The sequence below is a fragment of the Schistocerca piceifrons genome, chromosome 9, assembly GCF_021461385.2.
Source record: "Schistocerca piceifrons isolate TAMUIC-IGC-003096 chromosome 9, iqSchPice1.1, whole genome shotgun sequence".
Classification (NCBI taxonomy): Eukaryota; Metazoa; Arthropoda; class Insecta; order Orthoptera; family Acrididae; genus Schistocerca; species Schistocerca piceifrons.
Window position 1 is genome coordinate 118,190,046 of NC_060146.1, and position 21,846 is coordinate 118,211,891.

General features: G+C 39.5%; 1 protein-coding gene across 1 annotated transcript in view; it reads left to right on the forward strand.

Moving 5' to 3' along the window:
- The first annotated feature begins 1,870 nt into the window (after positions 1-1,870).
- LOC124717042 (YY1-associated factor 2) overlaps positions 1,871-21,846 on the forward strand; it is a 35,378-nt gene continuing 15,402 nt past the window's right edge. Inside the window, exon 1 of the mRNA XM_047243704.1 lies at positions 1,871-2,648. Within this exon, the coding sequence (XP_047099660.1) occupies positions 2,120-2,648 (529 nt within the window). The 5' untranslated portion in view covers positions 1,871-2,119. The remainder of the gene's footprint in view (positions 2,649-21,846) is intronic.

Genomic DNA, 21,846 nt, shown 5'->3' on the forward strand with positions numbered 1-21,846 from the left:
TACATGGTACTATTTGATTTATCATCACATGGTACTATTTGATTTATCATCCACAAGAATGTAAGCTGGGGTTGTACACTCAAAGCAGGAGTGTCTCACATCAGAAAAATTCTTGGCTGCATTAACTTTCAAACCGGAAACCAGTATCATGTGATTAGCTGCTGTACACACCTGGCTGCAATGACGGATGAACAGCTGACATTGAACTCTGTGTTTGAATGGAATATGATTGTATATTCACTGCTATAAAATTCGTGCACTTTTCCTCATTTTGAACCCTCAGTTATTCATATGCGTTAAACAAATTCGCGAGTATACTGAACCAGCTGACTGGGATTAAAGAGAGAGATATAGTGTTAATTACATTTCAGTTGTGCTTAAGAACTTTTGCCTGACAGAAAGAAAAGTGTGATTGCTGTTATGTAACACATTTGTGTGATCCCATTGTAGGAGTAGACTCAAGATCAAACAGCATCACTGCATTTATGGTAATGTATGTGGTCAAGTTGTGCATTACATACTGAGAAATATATTACGTTATTGTAGATTTCCTCTCATAATTAATACAGGCAGACCATACCATACACTACTGACACGTTGTGGATTACTTTAAGTACACTTATACAGTTGTTTTAAATTTAATATTACACTATGCTCATAAATTACTTTAATGTTGTGTAATTGTTTGTCTAAACTAAATAAACAAATTTAAAAACATCAGTGTCTCTGATAAAAATAGGTCATCGACATCTACAGGCCAGCAAAGCTTAAACCATTAAGATTTACTCAGTCTAAAGCGAAAAATAGAGAAGTACTACATGTATGGTCATGTCTGTCTACATCACGTCTTTGTGATAATGACTTCCCAACTTTTGTCTGCTTTTGGAATAAGGCCTTTTTAGGATACAATGGTAATACAATTAATGTGTTAAATCACTGAGAAGGGAGGCCTATATGATTCAGTTGCATATTTAACACTTCTTTGTTAGATCTGTTTGTTTTCTTTTGCCACAGGAATACTGTTACTGTACAGTACATTTCCACAGACCCTAACATAAAAAGTAATTTTAACCAAGAAATGGTAACTAAGTTGTGAAGGACGAAACCGCTTTTAATAGATTGCTATATACCTGCTGAGTGTGTACCTAACATGTCAATTTGGTATCTAACTGTATAACTAGCTGTCTGAACGAACATATTTATTAACTGCATCACTGAGTTTGTGACGGAAAATGTACATAGCATCAGCTTCAATGTTATTTAAAATATAGGTGTCATGCGAAAAAACAAAAGTACTTATTATGACTACTTTCTTTCCCAGCTTAAACATTGGAAAATATTCTGTTCTATTTCGCAGCAACTAATCGAGTTTTCAGAATACAAAAATGTGCATTAAAATGATAATGGATGTAAATCTAGAAACTCCTGTAGGCACCCTTTTAAAAGTTTAGGTATTCTACCTTTACTGCGTATTTGCACCATGATGACTCTCGATTTTTTAAAAAAATTAAGGTGATGGGCGCGAATAGCACACTATTTACACAGACAGTCATCACCATGACAATGATGCACCAAAAAATAGCAAAGAAAGGAAGCGAAATGAGAATAAGTAAATGATATGTGAGTAGGCAAGCATAGTACACGTCTTAACTGCTACTTACAGAGCAATAGAGCACACGCAGCCTGGTGTTGTCGTATGACAGGAGAGTATGGTCAAGTTAGCTCAATTTCCAGTCCGAAACGCCAATGCAGCCAGAGTTTGCCTGGCGCGAGATACTCCCCCGGTGAGGGCTTCATTTGGAATCACATCTCTGGAACTGGCAAGTGTCAATGTTTATCCTTGCTCTTCTGCCAACTGTATTGTTACGTTTGGCAACGCTGTCGAGCGTCTCCTCACAGATTTGAGTAATTTCATAAGCGGTGGGCTTTGTTGTTAAATGGTTGGTTAGCTGGACAACTTAGAGGACATACTGTGTACCTGTAAGATGGGCAGAAATATGCACTAGTAAAAAAGTGTAGCGGTGTTTCGGATACTTCCCTACAGTGTGAGCATCTATTCGCTCAAAAAATTAATTGAAAACGGATAGATCACTTCCTAAAACAGTTGGGTACTACTAACATGGAATTGAAGTCTTCGAGCCAAAAATCAGCTCAAAGAAACAAACGTCAAGCAAAAGTGTTGGAGGAGAACTTCTGGGATTGTTCCGTGTGCACTTACAGAAATACCGCGGAGGCATTTAAGTGTCTAATGTGCGACGTTCGTAAGGGCACCACTACCAGAAAACCGAGGATAAACCCGCAGCTTGTAGCCCAGCAAGTTGCACAACAATACACGTCGACGGCGCCAAAAGTCGCGAAAAAGGAGGGAGGGACAAAAGAAGGAGGCACGAAGGACCCACCTCCCAAAGAAAAAACGGAGAAGAAATCCGGGACCCCAGAGAAAGCCTCCAGAAAAAGCGTGCCACGGATCAAAAATATTGACAGGACTACTGGCGTGACAAGTGAGGTCACTGTGAACGATGTTACAGTATTTATAACAGAGTACAAAGCAAAAAAGCCCCCAGAACACTGTAGTCAGTCAAGTACCGCGTCCTCGGAACTGGGAAGCCACTCAGAATCCAGCAATGACGCTCGGAGTAGTGATGCAGGTACGTTCAGCACTGCCCTCATTCCCCTTTCACTATTCTCTTAACTGTGATCATTACACTGTAATAATACATTTGTTCCATTTCTGAGTTGTGCCCACAAGTATTGTAAAATAAATTTTACTTTATTAATTGTTCTTTTAATCCCTAAAAATTACTGCCCTCAAATAAGATGACACCACCAATGTTCAATGACAGTTTTCATTTATTCTATTAATACTTTTAATTTTAAATTTTCCAAAAAGAAACTGCTTATAGCTACACTGAAACCATTGTTCCTTTCCTCTATCAATGCAACACCCATCTAAATTGTGTGTGTGGGGTGGGAGGGGATTGTAGTAATGAAATACTGATGTATTCCAGGTAACAATAAAGTTTTCTGTGCATTAATTCAGCCTGACAATTTGGTAACCCAGCTTTTAAGAGTCAAGAGGTTTTAATTATCGAAAGAAGCTAGTATACTGAAGGCTTAGCAACGTTTTTACTGAACTTTGATGTGTGAGAGACAATTGTATATACCTGGCTACATGATATTCACGCAAGAAAATATTCTAATGTACACTGAATTGCAGAACATGGCTTAAGGCTAGGCACACAGAGAAAACACCACATATTGTGTAGACAGTTAAGTGAAAGCCCTCCCCCCCATCCCCTCCCCCCTTTGAATTTTTCAGTATTGCACAGATTTGCTACCAGTCAAATGTTATCACAATCAGATTTTGTGCTTTCACATTCACCAAATTCGCTGACTCACAACTAGATTGTCATCTTTCATCGTAACCTAGGCCTCAGGCTGCACTACAGATTAATCTGTCATCACAACCAAAATTTTCAGGGGTTTCGGTCCATATCTAACTTTAGCTGACAGTTCTGAAATAACAATATTTGCTCTCATGAAATACGTTTGAACCAAGAGACAGTTAAACTAGACATGAAAATAATTTCCATAAGCTATCATATATCTTTAAATAAAGTTCAGAGAATTGTGATGCAAAATTGGAGACAGTTAAGTGGACTCTTAATGCATTCGGAAAGATGGTTATCCTTTTGTACTGAGTCTCCAGTTGGTTTCTTTGTGCAGCCTTTAAAAGTGCCATAGGCCTACATATGTCACTGGAATTTGTTTACATACAGATGCTATGTATGTAGTGTTGCGGAGAAACAGTAGTGAAACATATCATAGGAAGTAGCAGACTGAGACGCTTATTTTTTGTCCTGCTTATTACAGACTAATAAATTCTCCTGATTGACACTGACAGTAGTCGTTTTCCTACAGAGTTTATAAATTTTGTTGTCATAACTTCGTAAGTTGACAGTCATGAATAGACAGACTGGTAACATATATTTAAGACTGCAGCTGTAATGTAATGGTCAATGTAGATCCTTTAAAATAGTGTAATTATTAATTTCACTCTGTCTCACTGCAGATACTGGCAATACACTTTGCTTGGTAATTGCCTACATTTATCACTATTTTACCTGTTTTACATCTCCTTCCATAAACAACTACACTGAGAGCAATGAACAGTATTCGATGATATAGTGGCCTACATAATATGCTGTAGGGTACTATCAAGAAGATATCTAGCTTCTCAGTCATCTGGAACTTTGTGTACGTGTCCTCTACCAAAATTGCACAATACAAAAGACAAAATACAGCATGAGGGTCCACAGTTGATAATCTTCTGGCATGAAACCAATGGTATTCAAAAGTGTGGTATTACTAGCATGTATGTCTTTGTTGAATTCACTTTTCTGGTTGACTGGTTCCACTCCAAAGTTTTAAAATTATGTACATTGTTGTAATGTTCATAGTTGCATCGTAGCTGGCTGTTGAATGAACACGCTGCTGTGTTGTGTTCTTCAGTTTCTATTCGACGTAGAGGACTTGTGAGACTTTCATAGAAGTTTATGAATAATATCCACACACGCCCCTCACCCTCAGACTATCCCCAGGAACCAGCTGCAAAGGAGCACCCTCCTAGTCACCTAATTGCATAGAAGAATTTCTCTTATTGGAATGTGTGAAAGGTGGTGGGTAGGAATTGCCCTCGTGTGTATATATTTTTTTAAAATGTCCAGCTGTGCTAACTGCGCTAATATGACATGTACCACACCCATGCTGCCTGCAGTTGGACTGTCACACAGTAAATGACTTCAACTGCAGCACTCTCACTGCCAGTAATGACCTGAGAGCTTTCTGCTATTGTTAATGGCCATATTATGGCTTTATTTCATTGGTAGTAATGGAAAGAGGTCAAGTATTTTGTAAAATAAATTTTGTTAGTATTTATTGTTGTGCTCCAAAATACTTTTCTTAGTTGAAATAAATTTTTGTGACAGTGTAATTACACTGTTGTGGCTGGCACTCCCAGTCCCTCCCAGCCATCATCTGCCTACCTCCTACCCTCTTCCCCCCCTCCCCTCCCCCCTTTCTTCACCTACTCCACCCAGCACAGTTCCTCACCTTAGCTTGATTTAGTCAGCTGAGTCCATGTAGGAGTGTGCTCTCTCTCTCTCTCTCTCTCTCTCTCTCTCTCTCTCTCTGTGTGTGTGTGTGTGTGTGTGTGTGTGTGTGTGTTTTTCTGAAGAAGAATTTGCCCAAAGCTAGCAACGTCTTATTTGTGCCTTTCAGTGATTCAGCATATCAGCTACTCACTGAGTTTTTATGTGTACTCCTTAAACTATTTTTAGACACAAGTTTATAATGTATTCTTACAAAGTAAGTTTCCTGCAGATAGAAGTTTAATGCCCTTTTCACCACTCACAAGTGTATTGGTTTGTCAAAGATGCCAAGCTACCCGAAACCCAAGCTGGGAAGCACACTCCTGCTTTGAGAAGGAAGAAGTGGGAGTTTCTCCTCCTATAAGTTCTGATGGACCATCTGTCCACAAATTTAACTATATTCTCATCTATATTTGATTTAGTACTTTAGTTCACATTAAACGGGTCAGTTGCCTTACTAAACAAAAATCAGGTTTTTGTTTTGTCCTCCTGCTATGGAGGGCCAGATAGTGTTGTCTGCAAACTGTGATCATTTGTTAGAGCTCACATCATTAAAAAAAAAAAAAAAAAAAAAAAGTCACGAAAGATCATAACATATGTTGCTCTGAAGGCTCTCTGTTTCAACTTCTCTTTGTGTGTGTCAGGCAGCATTCCACAGAAAAAATTTGATGGCTTTCAAGGACAAAACTCCTGTCACTACAGTAATTTAACAACATTGAGGCTGCAATAAAAACTTGTTACTAAGACAAAAAAAATGGTAATTCATTGACACACTTTCTTTTGTTGACGTTGATACTCTAAGCTCTGCTGCTGTTTCTAGGAACAAGGTTATATTGTTCAGAGTAACTATCAAGAGTTCTAGAATGATCTTGCACTCTGTAGTCAAGCAGGAATTGACATGTGCCTGCTATTTTAAATCGGGTATCTAAAAACAATCATGTTTCTAGCCACTGATTTTCATACACAATAGTCAATATCAATTCAGGTAGGCTAGGGTTATTTTTTAATTTGAAAGATAATTGCTTCATGATTACAAAGAAATACTCCATTTGGACTAACCTGTCAAGTTCTTTTACTATAGTGCTTAGAACTTTTTTGTTTATAATTTATGGAACTTTTTTTATTTATTTTTTTATTTTTTTCAAAAATGCCAATCCATAACATTTTGATTTTTTTGTGGTGATTAGTACCCTTAGTACTACATTTCCTGAAAAGGAGAGCTTCCACTTTTACGTTGAACTGGTTTTTATAAACTATCAAAATTTTTGCCATACATAAAAACTGGTTTATTACTACATTATCACATAAGAGGCTCGTAAAACAAAACTTAGCCATATTTAACATAATTTCACTTTTGGAAGATGAGCAAGAGACTCATTTTTCAAGTATTTCAAATGGTTCCAAAATGTATGTGAAAGGTCCAAAGACTTAAAGGTTTCAATTTATACAACTTCAGTGCACTCTGTTATGTACTGAAATTAACCAGTCAATGAACTAAAAATGTGTTCCACTGCTTCAGTATCTTCCTTTGATGTAGAGTGATGCCTTCCTGTTGAACCAATAGGAACTGTAGCACTTAAATCTTCAAAACATTGTGAACAGGAAGTGAGCACTGATGGCGTTGTTGCTGTCCTTCAGTTGGAAATCTATATTCAGCAGCTGGTCCATGTGGTAACATAAAGTTCACTACAACTTTGTTTAACTCGTAACTGGTGTCTATATCTCTGCAATCCACCAGTCACAGCCACATACACACACACACCACACCACAAACATCCACCTTCTCAAGTTGTGAATCTGAATATAATCCTGCTGTTTGTGAGGTGTTGGATGAACGAATGAAATTTCTTCTTTCTTGCTCTTTAAAGTGCGTTTAATACGGTTGCCCATCACTTTGAGTCCAAAAATGTGTCTTATGAATTCCTTTCACAGGAGTAGTTTGTTTGGACCCTTCTTCTTTTTTGTGCTCACAGAATTCTTTGTTTTCCTCTTTGTACAAAAGAATGAGGACTGTGGATGTGTAAGTTTTCATAACTCTCATAAAATCCTGAGCATTCTGAATTGAAGCTGTATTTGGTCTGGAAAGATTGTTTTGTAGCATGGTGCTTCAGCAGGTCTTCTCAATCACAAGGCCCCTTCCTGTGACCAGTAGCACTGTATACCCAGTCAGTTGGCACAAGCGACTTACTCAATTCAAACAGCTGGTAATGTTTTTTTAAAATCGCTAGGAGCAGCATTAGAAATAATGATGACCTTCTCTGCCTCTGTTTGCAGTTGAAGAATTTCACGCATTGCTAATGAAGCACGTGCTGAGTCATGTCCTGTGTCATCACTTATAACTGCAACACTTGTGCTCTTGTTTTGAAAATACGTCACTCCTGTAAAAAAGCTGGTCATTACTCCAATGATGCCCTTGTACTTCTTGTGGGAGAATTACAGACCAGTTCTCAGCAACATCACAGTAAAGTACTAAACATAGTTCTTCAGCCTGTACACTCCCTCTCACTTCTGCAGTGTGTTGCAGTTTTGTCAGATGCTGGTGTGTTCCTGCTTTCACTGACTATTTACCCAGTTCATCAGTGAAACTGTCAAAAGCAACAGTTTTCTTAATTAGTTTATTTTCCTCACATGTCGTGCATGTAATTTCTGCAGAGTTATCTCCTACATCTTCCAGGCCAAGTGCCTGTAAAGACAGTCCTCCCTTTCAAAGGCAATCTCCACATTCTTGAAACAAACAAGTCTCTTGCTTTATGTCACAGACTACAAATGACTTCACACGCACAACCAAGGTGTCATATATCATGAGCTCCAGTAAGTTCTTCAAAGTTACCATACAAAGTTCAAAATTCACACAGTACACACAAAACAGACATCTTTAGGTGGGTGTGGAACTACCCACTTAGGTCACAGTGCATAAAATATTGATCTTCCAATATGTGAAGTTGTATAGTTGCACTTATAAACTGCAAAAGTTTCTTTAACACTGCGAGTCATGTACCGCTTCACTTTCACAACTTTTTGGCCTTCAACTGTTACAGTTATGGGCCTAATGTATTTTTTTGTTAGCGCTCTGGCGAGAACAGTCCCATTTATTTTCCAGATAAAATGACTGCACCATTTGAACTTGAACTGCTTCTATAGGATGACCGTAATAGGGATATGGTCTTCCAAAGTCTCCTTTTACAGGCCTCACATTTCTTGATTTTTCTACCATGTACTTTGATACTGATGGAAAGTGCTTCAAAATTGTTTTCTTTCAAAATGTCTCTGGAATAATAGTTAAACTTGTACCAGTTCACTGTAGGATGCATAGTATTCAACAGGTGGATTGATATTTGTGAAAAATTCCTGACACGAGGTGCAGGAGTGCTTTGGTTCATTTTCTTCTGAAGATGGAATTTCTACTTTGAAGAGTGTGGTCAGTTTTGCTGTAGTGTATTCATCCATAGCTTTAGTAATTTCTCGGCGCATTCGTGATGCGTAAGAGCTTATGACAACTTCACTGACCTCGGTTTCTTAACAGGACTAACATCTACCTCTGTAGTTGACTGATTCAGGGTATTTAATTCTTCCTCTATTGATGCAAAATCTGCATCATCTGCACCATGGGAGGCTTCACCTTGTTCAGGTACTATCATTGTTGTTGTTCTGTCAAAACATTTAGAACACAAAAAGCTGTCACTGGAAACATCTTCGCTTTGGAAGAGAGTCTTCAAATGAGAGCACTTATTTCCATCCTGATCAAAGTCTGTTCCTTTGTTTGTCTTATATATCACTCTTTTATGGCTATGCAAATAGTCAGCACACTTCACATTCCTGTGGCCCAAGTCAGAAGACATTTCAAACAGTCCTTTTCACAAAATACAATGCAACTGTGCGAACTGGCAAATTCCTCACGAAAACACAGAGTTCACTGGATGGTCTCAGATTTCTTAGAAGCCTCTGCAGTAAACGAATTAGCACTGAACAACTACAATACAGAAAGCTGCAATGAACAACCACAACAAAGAAACTGACAAGAGACTACAACGAAGTGTAAGAAATATCTGCAACAATGAAAATGAAAAGAAATAACTGTTGCAAAAAAGAAAGTGATAAGAAATAACTGCAACAAAGACAATAGAAATAAACATTGTAACAAAGAATTTAGTAAGAAACAACTCCAGTGAAGACATACACCGTGTGATCAAAGGTATCTGGACACCTGGCTGAAAATGACTTACAAGTTTGTGGTGCGATCCATCGGTAATGCTGGAATTCAATATGGTGTTGGCCCACCATTAGCCCTGATGAGAGCTTCCTCTCTCGCAGACATACGTTCAGTCAAGTGCTGGAAGGTTTCTTGGGGAATGGCAGGCCATTCTACACGGAGTGCTGCACTGAGGAGGGGTATCGATGTCGCTTGGTGAGGTCTGGCACGATGTCGGCGTTCCAAAACATCCGAGAGGTGTTCTATAGGATTCAGGTCAGGACTCTGTGCAGGCCAATCCATTACAGGAATGTTATTGTCGTGTAACCACTCCGGCATAGGCCGTGCATTATGAACGGGTGCTCAACAGTGTTGAAAGATGCAATCGCCATCCCTGAATTACTCTTCAACAGTGGGAAGCAAGAAGGTGCTTAAACCATCAATGTAGACCTGTGCTGTGATAGTGCCACGCAAACCAACAAGAAGTGCAAGTGTAGCCTTGATGAGAGCTTCCACTCTTGCAGGCATACATTCAATCAGGTACTGGCAGGTTTCTTGGGGAATGACGGCCCATTCTTCATCAGAAACAGTGGACCTAGGGACGTTTAGGAGTGTGGAAATCTGAGTTCCATGGAGCGCCCCATTCTGCTCTCTCATGACGTCTAATTACTACAGAGGTCGCTGATATGGAGCACCTGGCAGTAGGTGGCAGCACAATGCACCTAATATGGAAAACATATGTTTTTGGAGATGTCCAGGTACTTTTGATCATGTAGTGTACGTTACCCTTGAAATTTAAAAAAATGATTTTTTTAAAATGAAACCTGTTGAACTTAAAAGTGGAAGCTCTCCTTCACAGGGAATATACTACTGCATGGGTACTAATCAACAGAAAAAAATTAACTTTCCTGTATTGGCATTTCTGGAAAAAAACTGTAAATTATAAAAAAAATTCAAAAGGTGACAGTAAAAGAACGTTGAAAGATATGTCCAAACGGAGGATACCATTGTAATTATAAAGCAATTATCTGTCAAATAAAAAAACCTCTAACAAAATCTCTATAACTGTTCACGAGATACAGCATTTTAAAATTTTTACCAAATTTTGCATCTTCCAAATGGTATGTACAGTGTTATCTTTGGAGGGCTGTATCTTGGGTCAGGAATTGTTGTGGAGAAAACAAAAATTACGCGTTCTTTACTTAGTCCTTCATTTTGACATCAATAACATCTGAGACTATGAATGTAAATCCCCCCCTTATCTGAAGTGACACAGATTATGCATGCAGTAACAAGACAGTTCGAGGACACCTACCATACGGGATGGCCCATCAGTTTAAAACATTGAACTTGGGTTCAGGTGATAGGGGGTTCAGATCTCTGCTTGGTCTTCCACTTTCTGTGGTTTCCATAATTTGATGAAAGTAGGAAGAGAAGGGAAGGTGGGCATGTGAATCAACCCAGAAAAGACAGAAGTGATAGAACTAAGTAGGAGGATGAGCCACAGTGTGCTTGGGGATTTACAAGTTGGGGTGATGAAGCTGAAGGTAGTTGAGAACTTTAAATAATTGGGATCATACCTCTACTGGAGGAATACTATCCAGTAAAACCAATCATGAAATCAAGGTCTAATGTCAACAAAAGTTAAAATTAAGGCAAATAATGTAATAATTGTGCCAGTGTTGCTTTACGGCATTGAAACATCGAGTAGTATCGAGAGCAGTAGAAGAAAACTGATAGTGTGTGAAAGAAAGATTTAAGAAATATTTTTGGGCCAGTGTAGGAAGAAAAAGGGTGGAGGGAACAGATGAATCATCTCAGTATTGTACAAAAAGCAAAGGTTAAGTGACTGCAGTGGGCTGGACATGTTGCAGGGATTTCAGAAGTAGGGGAGGTCAGGGAAAGCATTTACAGGGAAGACCGAGAAAAAGATGGTAGGATCAACTGAAAAGATACGCAACAAGTAGAATCGCAGGAAACAGGATGGAAGGTGCACAGAACAGCATATGGTGGAGGCAGTATGTAAGTTCAGTGCAAAATTTGCAAGGTCTCCGATTGCCAGTTAAGTAAGTAAGAGAATGAAATGCAGGCAGCCTATTTCCTTCTCTTATTCTTTCCCTGTGTGAGTTTGTACTCCATCTGTAATGACCTAATTGTTCATGGGACCTTCAATCTTAATATTTGTTTCTCGTTTTGCCTGAGCTCACCCTTACTTCAATTCACAGCATCATTCTGCCAGTAGCGCCCTCCATGGAGGAGTGTGTGGCGGAGGGTGGCTTATTCATAGCCTAGAAACACTGTCTGAATCTCCCAGTTCTCTTTTTTTTCCGTACTCTCTCCCGCTATACTTTTGGCTACTCAGTAATGTTGTCACTCTGGGTATGTCTGTAAGGTTATCACTCTTGTCACCCATTAGTGTCTCAAGGAACAATAGTGAAAGTTAGAAAATTGTATAGTATGTTTATAGTACTTGAAATGAGAATCAGTTTGATAAAAAGTAGAAGTCTCTAACATAAAAATATTATTGTTATTCTATCCATGGCGGATCTTGTAGAACACTGCAGTTGTCATTCAATTAAGGATTGTTGGTGGAGAATGCAGTTAGTCACAAATACTTTTAAGAAACTTAATTTCACTGTCCTCACCAGTTTCGAGCCGTTGTGATCATCTTCATATGGCTACACTGTGTTGTAGCACAGTATCAGAATCGTGAGCAGAATGTCATCTGCTTATGTAATGAATGGTTAGAGATATCAGCCTATGAAAGATTAAAAAAATATCATGGAAAAACTAATATCTGAAATACAATCAGGTTTCACAAAGAAATGATCAAGTATTGCCAATATTTTGCACTAAAGAATTTACAAAAAAAAAAAAAAGACGAGAAATCAATAGGGAAAGCCATCTTTATAGATTATGAAAAGGCATTTGTTAATGTGAACAGGGAAATGCTATGGAATATAATGGCTGAACAAGATTATCCTTTTCAACTCATAAATATTATTATGGGTCTATACACAAACACATAAATTGTATACCATGGATATGGGAACTATAATCACAAACCAATGGATACAAAGAAAGGGGTAAAATGTTGTATTTGCAATCCTGTACGCAGGTGACCTAACACTGATTACAGGGAATAAATGTACGACCTTCAGATGGGATCTGTGAGTTATAGCAGATAGCCTCAGAATGCAAACAAAAATTTTCTGTAGATAAAATGATGGATTTCAGAGCATACAACCTGTAAAATCGAAAGTAGTCTTGAATAAAAAAATCTTGGAGTGGGTTAAACATTTTAAGTGTCTAGGATTGGACATCACATAAGAATACAACCATGACATGGAGCAAAAATTAAATAAATATACTTGTATATGTGGAACAATACTACTAAATTTGCAAAACAAAAGAACCCTGAGGTTTTACAAAACTGTAGCAGCTCCAACCCTTATTTGTAGAAGTGAAGCATTGGTGATGGACAAGACATCAAGAAAATAGACTAGAGGTTAAAAAAAAAAAGATTTGTAAGAAGATTGGAAGGACTTACAAGAGAAGATAGTAAAATAAATTAGGATATAAGTGCACAGTTAGAGATGTGTAGCCTAAATGAAAAAAATAAAAGCAAAATGACAAAATGGAGGAAAGATGTAAATGGCATAGGTGGAGAAAGGCTTCTAGCAAGAGCTCTCAGTTATAAAGGCACTTGAAGAAGAAATATAGGAAAATTATAGAAGAGATTGCTACCATAACAGGCAATTTGCCTAATACATGAAGTGAAGGTGTTTTGCCTCATTTTAGTCCATTTACATTTCTGTGAGGACACACAAAAAAGTGTGTATATGTAAACAGCATCCACATATTCCACAAATCCCTGTGACACAGGGACACTTCATACTATTTTTCGTGATAATTTACAGTTTCGGTTTGTTTTTCATTTGTTTATTATTTATTTATTTATTTGAGCAAGAGTATCATCTTGTTGACTGTGAAATACTATCTGATTCCTCCTAGAAATATTTAAGGGAGCGTAACAAAACAAAACACTATTCACTAGAACAAATTACTGTAGCAGACGACATTCTACTGGTGATTTTGATACTGTACTAATACACGTGTAGCCATGTAAAGATGGGAATGGCCTGGAACTTCTTAAAAGTATTCACGGCTGGTTGTGTTCTGCACCAAAAATTGTTAAAAAATTATGGTTTATTTTTCATTTTTATTCCATCATTAAACGACTGTTAGGCTTTGTAATCTGCTTAGAACGACTTTTTGAAGACGTCTGCTGGTCTCTCAAATTCTGTGTAAATCTATGTTCTGCCCAACATATGGGGGTATAATCTTTTATTTAGAGATGATCATTAGGCCAGTTGCCAAAGTATTGCATAAGAGAGAAAGACAAAGAGGGGAGTGGGGTGAACCTAGCTAAACACATAGAGTGTGAAATGTGCAAATACACTTTACTGCTCAACCAGGAAAGTCTTAGTCTCATCACTTGTCCATAGAACTATTTGCTGCTGATAAATGGAAAAGTCGTCATTGACATTAAATGTAGGGAGTGGTGTTCAATTTGGAGCCGTTCACCATCCAAGCAATTATTTGAAACTTGCTTCCATATCAAAACTGTATGGTGGGCTGGGTCACAAACCAGGGACCTTTGCCTCTCTTGAACTGACTCGTCCAGGCACAACTCACAAGCCACCATCAAAGCTTTGTTTTTCCATGACATTTTTTCGATTTTCCAAATTTCAGGATTGAATAACAAACCACTCCTCTGTATTTTACGGAATGAAGGGAAGTTACTGTAGTGGTAGTGATTTCTCTGACAGATTGGCACAATAAGCTCAGCATCGACTAGCGACAGGAGTGCACAACTGCTCACCAGTTATGTAGCACACTTTTGTAGTGCTTCTGAGCATCCGAATTACCATCTCCTTTTCCGCCCGTGGCAGTCCATCTCCCGCATCAGCGGCCCATGTCGGGGCTAATGATTGTGGTTCACGTGTGGTCCCTTCTCTCCGAACTGGAGGCTTTCCCTTTACCATCTCTACTTGCGGTCCGTTCACGTATGCCTCCATGGTGTACGCCTCGGCCCCAGCTTTGTCTGAACCTTTCACATGGCCCTAAGGACTTCGTTAACCCTGCGGCTCCTCGCTGACACTTCCTCTTGATTCTTGACGTATTCTGGGGCTCTGAAATGGTTTACACCGGCGGCTCGATGGCTGGTGGTCGCATTGGCTTTGCCTACGTTCACGGTGGCCATATTGAACAGCATTCCTTACCCGATGGCTGCAGTCTATTCACTGCAGAGCTGGTGGCCATTTCTCGTGCACTTCAGTATCTCCGTTCACGCCCTGGGGAGTCTTTTCTTTAATGTATTGACTCCTTGAGCACCCTGAAAACTATCGACCAGTGCTACCCTTGTCTTCCTTTGGTACTGCCTATGCAGGAGTCCATCCATGCAGGAAATGAACTTGCTGGCCAAGCAGCCTACACAGAAACCACTTCTGGAGATGGGCATCCCCACAACTGACCTGTGTTCGTTATTACGCTGCAACGTTGTTCAGCTTTGGGAGACGGAACGTCAAAATCTCAGCACGCACAACAAACTGTGAGCCATTAAGGGGACCACAAATGTATGGAAGTCCCTGATGGGGGCCTGTCACAGGGCTCCGTGGTTCTCTGCCGGCTCTGTATTGACCATGCTTGGGCGACCCATGGCTGCCTCTTGCGCCATGAAGATCCACCTCAGTGTTGGTGCAGCACCCAGTTGACAGTAGCCCATATTCTTCTGCTGTGTCCTTGTTTGGCTGCCCTGCAACTTCAGCTTCGGTTGCTGGACATGTTATTGATTTTAGCAGACAACGCCTCATCGGTTGATTTGGTTTTGCCTTTCATCCATGAGGGTGGGTTTTATCATTCAATCTGAGATTTAGTGCATGTCCTTTGTCCCTCTGTGTCCTCCACCATAGTGCTTTTAGGGTGGAGGGTTTAATGTGTTGCAGAGTGGCTGGCTTTTCCTTTTTATTTCCGTGGTCGGCCAGCCACTGTAATCTGCTTCCTTGTTTTACTCTCTTCTGTTTCTTGCATCTCTCTGTTCTTTTCTTGTCCTCTTTTGTTCCATTTAGTGTCTGTTGCCTTTTATTCGTTCTTGTGGTCTTTCCTTTCTTTCTGTTTTGTGTTGTATGTCTTGTCTGCTTTATTCTCACACTTGTGGCATTGTGTTATTAGGAACAAGGGACCAATGACCTCGTAGTTTGGTCCCTTTCCTCCTTGTTTAAACCAACCAATAAGCTCAGCAACTTCTTTAATACTATACAAGATTAGTAAACCATGTTGTGGAATTGAGATCCCCTACCCTGTCTTCCCTCTCTCTCTCTCTCTCTCTCTCTCTCTCTCTTTCTCTTTCTCTTTCTCTCTTACCCCCTCCCCTCTTTCTTGTCCCCCTCCCCCCCACAATTTTAATGAATAACACAAAATGCTGTTCACTATACACAACACTTCAATCTCATTTGTGAAACGTACAATATGTTTTACCTACTCAGCAAATGGCAGCAAGCAAAATACATACAAAAGATGTGTAAATGTGTGAACTTTTGGAGTCTGTTGCTTCTCCTCCTGGCAGAGGTTGGCGAGAAAGGAAGAGGGATGAAGGAAAAGGACTGATAGGATTTAAAACATGAGAAAACCTTATTATCCCATCCAGTAAATCTCCCTGACCTGGGGCTCTGAGTGACTTCTCGGCAACTCTTTCCATTTCCTGAACCTCACCAGTACTTTTCCTTCATCCCTCTTCCTTTCCATTCAAAACTTCTGTTCAAAGAAACAGCCACTGGCTCCAAAAGCTCACACGTTTCTATTAAATTATCATTTATTTCAGATGCACTTGAGTGCAGCATTTGCATACTGCATAAATGAGTTGGGACTGCCAGCAGCAAGATTGTAATCATATTGTCACAAAAATTTATTTTAATGGATAGAAGTATTTTGTGGCATGATTATAAATACTTAATAAATATCTGTTTCAAAATACTTGACCTGTTTCCATTTAACAAATGAAAGAAAACAGTAATTTGTCCATTACCAATAGCAAAAAGCTCTCAGGATTGTGTTTCCGTAGATTTTCCTGGCGTCTTATATGTTTATGCTCTTCATGAGTATGCTTCCGGATATGATTGTCTTCACTACACGACGGGAGTGCTGCAGTTTAACTCATTTTCTGAACAACAGTTAGGCTGCTGGCAGAGTAGATGTAGCGGATGGTGTGTATCTCATATTATGGCAACAACTGGAGCTGGATGTTTGGCATTAGCGGCAGCAGTGCTCGAAAGCCAAGCCTCATCGATGTCGTCATCGACGTCTCTTCTGCGGTGATTCTAGATGAAGTCTCTATTATCAAATCTCATCAGGAAGTGTACAATCTGCTGTCTCAAAGTTAACTGTCCCACACTGAAAGAATCTGTTCCCCAGCATTCTACATTCCCTGGACATGACCGTGCACCCATTTGGCCAGCTCATGTTCTTACTTAACTGTTGTGTACCACACAAAATTCTCACAGTTGAAAGACCCCCACACAACCGGCAACAAAGTCATTGCTAGAAGGTATTTTGTTGCTCGACAAGTTTTGTCTCATCCTTAGAGTGTTGCCATCCTGTGTCCTGCAAATGTGTCCGTTTGTCACCTCTGCCATTAAAAAGCACATTTTGATCTGCAGATATCTGCATTCACTATGGCGTTACAGTATTACTGTCAGTCAACGTCAGGTCTGTTACCTGTTTAGACACACAGTAGAGACTGTGGGAGTGCCCCATGGCTTTCCTTGACCCCAAACTGCACAGGTGTTTGTCGGCTCCGTTGCCAGGCAGCTGTTGTGTGTGGGCAACAGTGTCGAGTGATTCATCTGGCTGATATATTAAATCTTAGCTGACAGTACCGTATGATGTATACATCTCTGAGAACTGTCACCATTATTTCTGTAATGTTTATCAACAGTGCTTTTGTGAAAGAACACGGGCAACACTGGACCATCTGGATCAAGAGAGATGGCGAAGTGGTAAGAAGGTGGATTTGTGTTTGGAAGTACGACACTTCGAATCTTTCTCCTTGGCTGTCCAGATAAAGGTTTTCTGTAATATCTGTAAATCACTTGGAGCCAGGTTTGGGGATGGTTCTTTGAAAAGTGCACAGCACAGCTGATTTCCTTTCCCATCCTTCCAGAAATTGATGATCTCAGTTGAAAAGATACACATTTATGGATTCTTCCATCAATTCTTAGGAGAACAATTTTATATTTAAAGTTGAAAAAAGCTGCATTTTTGTTGTATTAATTTGCTTATTATTAAGCAATTTTCAGCTTTTTGGGGCATCATCAGGATACAACTGACTAGCATCCACAATAGATACTAATGTATAAGCAATGAAGCATTAGAAACGCGGGTGCTGTAAAGACATGCGGAATATTTGATCATGACATTAGGTGAGAAATGTCAGTTTTGAGCATACATCACCCGTGTTATGCACGAAACATGTTAAATTTCAATTTTTGAGCTGAACAGTATCATACACAGTACATAAAATGAAAATGCACAATATTAAAATATACCAGGAGTCGACAGCAAGTACTTCTTAGTGTGTGCAGCTGTGAAGAAAAAAAACTGTATTTCAAAATATAAGTTACCTAGAGCAAATTGTTGTGTAAATAAGAGAACATTGCACAGTACGGGCCAACTGAATGAGGCAGTACAGTTGTTAAGACACCTTATATTTGGGAGGATGGAGATTTCTCTCTCTCTCTCTCTCTCTCTCTCGCCATATTAATTTAGGTTTTCTGTTGTTTTTCTAAATCATTTCGGGCAAATCAGAGCCACTGCTGGTTACCTGTCATGTGGGCATAAAAGCATATTTCTGTATGCCGTATGAGTACATATTTTGAGCTATTTATTTTCATTGTTTTTTTTTCTTTAAATTGTTTATCTTTAAATGAAATCGGTTAAAAACAAATACTAAATCTGTGCACCACAAGTAAGTGCAGTAGAGCCATATTAAGGGATAAATTGTCTTCTGGGGGTGTGACAGGATGAAAAGGAGAGATGATGTGTGTGGTAGAAGCATGAGGTAAGGTAGGTGACAGGATTGTGTTTATGATTTCCTGTTTCATAGGTCTGCAAATTGAAGATTGAGCAGCTGATTCCCCACTCCACCTACCCTCTACTTCACAAAAAGCAAGTACAGTGTGTCTCACAAAGTTACACCAACTGTCCATAGCACACCTTAGGAATCTCTGGTGATGCAGTGTGCAGATATGCCCAGGGAATGTTTATTTTCCATACAATGCATTAATGATACATGGAATGCAGAAATGAGTTACTAATAACACTAATACAAGAAACACATTTGGACCAAATTTACACTGTCAGAGGGGAAATTGATTCTAGCAACCTGTATAGTAACTGAAGCATTCCGGGAAAGGCAAAGTCCCCCGTCACGCACGCAGCTTGCTTTTCGTTTTGCAGGCTGACTATACCTTCTCAGCATTTCCTGTCTGGTTCTCTTATGAGAGTAGACAGAATAACTTCACTGAGCATATGTAGTGCCGGAGTTATTTTCAATTTGAATAAGTACTTATTTGCAGTTGTTAAGTGAACTGTTATGTAAGAAAGCACAGCTACAGCTGTCAGCTGCCCACCGCACTGCAGAGCCTGCCCCAATTGTAACATGCTGTCAATATGTGTTCGACAATGTTGATTTCATTGTCTCCATTGTCACTGTCTGGAGTACGTTTCACAGCATGAGGCACATCAAATGCATAACCACAGCCTCTGCTCTCACATCTGAAGAGGCCCAGAGGCTTAAATTGTCCTCTTCTGCAACAGGAATTGGTCACCTAGATGTTATAGAACTTCAGATGTTTCAGTGCAAGTCAGAAAGTGTACTACAACAGATTACTGTTCTAGACTTGAACGTAATCAGTCCCATTCCATCAGACAGATTCACACCCATCTTGAAAGATATACTGTGGATGTGTGTAAGTGGCTCCACCCAGTGCAGCACACTCTATGACTGCCAGCAATTCCTGAACAGAAGAAAATTATGTAACCTATTAGTAACACAATTAATGGCAAGAGAAGTGCACTAACTTTCTGGTCATTCATTAATTCACCAAGTGACTACAGCATAATTACCTGGCTTTACAATACACAATCATCAATAGACAGCAGCAAGGTGTTGTATTTACCAATCCAGTCCCTCCAGAATTATGTGGCTTTACAATATGCTCTCATCGATTGACAGCAGCAATGCATCTTATTTACCAATTCAATCCCTTTCCCACCAGCACTACGTAGGCCACTGACAGTATCACACTCAACAAATTAATGTATGTATGTATGTATTTTACATAATAGCCCACTTAACACGGGCAAAAAGGACTCATTTAATAAAACGAAAATAACTCCACTGCATAAATGCGAGCTCAGTGAAGTTATTTTGTCTATCCACATAGGAGAACTGGACAGACTGCTGGGGAGGTGTAGCCTGTCTGTAAACTGAAAACCAAGCCGTACTCGCAGTGTAGGAAATTGCCTTTTCCGGAAGAACATCATAGCTGCCGTACAGGATGACAAAGTAACAGTTTCCTCTCTAGCAGTGCACAACAGTGTGCAGAGATTTACATAGATTCTGTCCATATGCATTACTTGTGGTAGCATTATTAGTACATATGTGCATTCCCTGTTGTGTTAATGTATTTTGTGGAATATAAATACCCCCAGGCACGTCTTTGCAATGCGTCCCCAGTGCTTCAGAAGGTGCGCTGTGGAGTGTCAGTGTAACTTTGCATGATATCCTGTAAATGCTTCTTATGACATAGTGGGGTAGATAAGTGTGGGGAATCACTTAACCACCTGTTCAGTCTTCTGTTTGCAGACCTTTGAAGGAGGGAAGTACATGAACACAATCGGGTTACCTACCTTCCCTCACGTTTCTACTCCTCAGATCCCCGCTCCACGCTGTTACACCCCCAGAACACAATTTATCCCTTATACGTCTCTTCACCCACTTCATTTACAAATAAACAATAATTTTATTGTGTCGGAACAATATTTTTAATAATTCGCAATTTTTCCCATCCCCTGCAATGCAGAAATTATTAGTCTTGGAGGAGAAAGTGAATAGGACCTTTTTGTATGAAATTTAATGCACTGCAGTTTAATTTTGCAGTAGTAATCATGTTTGCTAGGAGCTACTGTTTTCAAGAAATGTACATTTTTGAACATTTAAAACAAGTTGCCAATCTTTATACCACTTTGTCCAAAAATTTCAAAAGTATTTCGAGATGTTCACATACTGCCGACACTCAGAAGCCATCATATGCCTCTAAGTAATAAGCAACTAAGAAAAGTATTGTTCATGCCACCGTATTATTATAACCACAAAACTATATGTCTATATCATGTCACAGTTGAGGAAAGTGTGAGATATCGTATATATATCTGTTTGTGTGTGTGTGTGGGGGGGGGGGGGGGGTGTTATAGGTGTGGGTCTGTGTATTGTGCATCATTTGAAAAAGATGTATTTTTTCCTGTATTTGTAGGAATGGCAAGTATTCCAAACTCACAACTGCTTGTCTAGCAACTGCTGTGATAGTCATCTGGCAGCCACATGCGTAGTTGCTCTTTCTCATTCAAGATGACTTCAAGCCCTCCCAAACATGCATGTGAAGTCACAAGTGTCTGGAGTGAATGAAACTAGCCAGGTCAAAATCTCTCTTTATCATGTATTGAGAATAAAAGTCAAAGAAATGGTGGCTAATTTTGTCAGTTGTGCATCTTGCTAGTGATTCGTGCAAGATAGGTGGTTAGTTTATTATTTTGAGGGATATGCTAGTCTCTGAGTGTCTGCTGTATATGAACCCCTGCAACAGAATATAAATATTTTTGAGATTGCCAAAACTTTTCAGACTACCGTAAATTGAGGGGAGTCTAACTGTAGCATGGGGGAGGGGGAGGGGGAAGGCTACAAAAGTCGTATTGCATTGTAGCCACATCTGGGCAGCTTCACACCTGTTCTAGAGGTGAATACCATGTTACTTATAATCTGAAGTCTAGTGAAGGGGTGAGTAATGTAATCTGTGAATTTGGCTCTTTTTCAAAATACTGTGTACAGCTCCAACTCAACATCACCCTCACTGTTGATGACATCAGACAATTAACTGACCAATGTTACTTTTCAGGTAGTTTCACAAGCTCTGTTTAGGATTCCGTTGAACAGTAAATGCAAAACTTGGGAAGTTCCTCAGGAAAATAGGGAAATTAAATATGGGTGAAAGGGACCGATGACCGTAGCAGTCTGGTCCCTTTAATCCCACAAACCAACCAAGTATGGGTGAGATCACACCTCACTACATCATATCATACATGACAGTCTACTTCTGTTGGATTTGGCTTTAAGTTAAGTTGCTTAGCTTAATGCTGGAACTACATTACTGCTAAACCAGTGGTCGATCT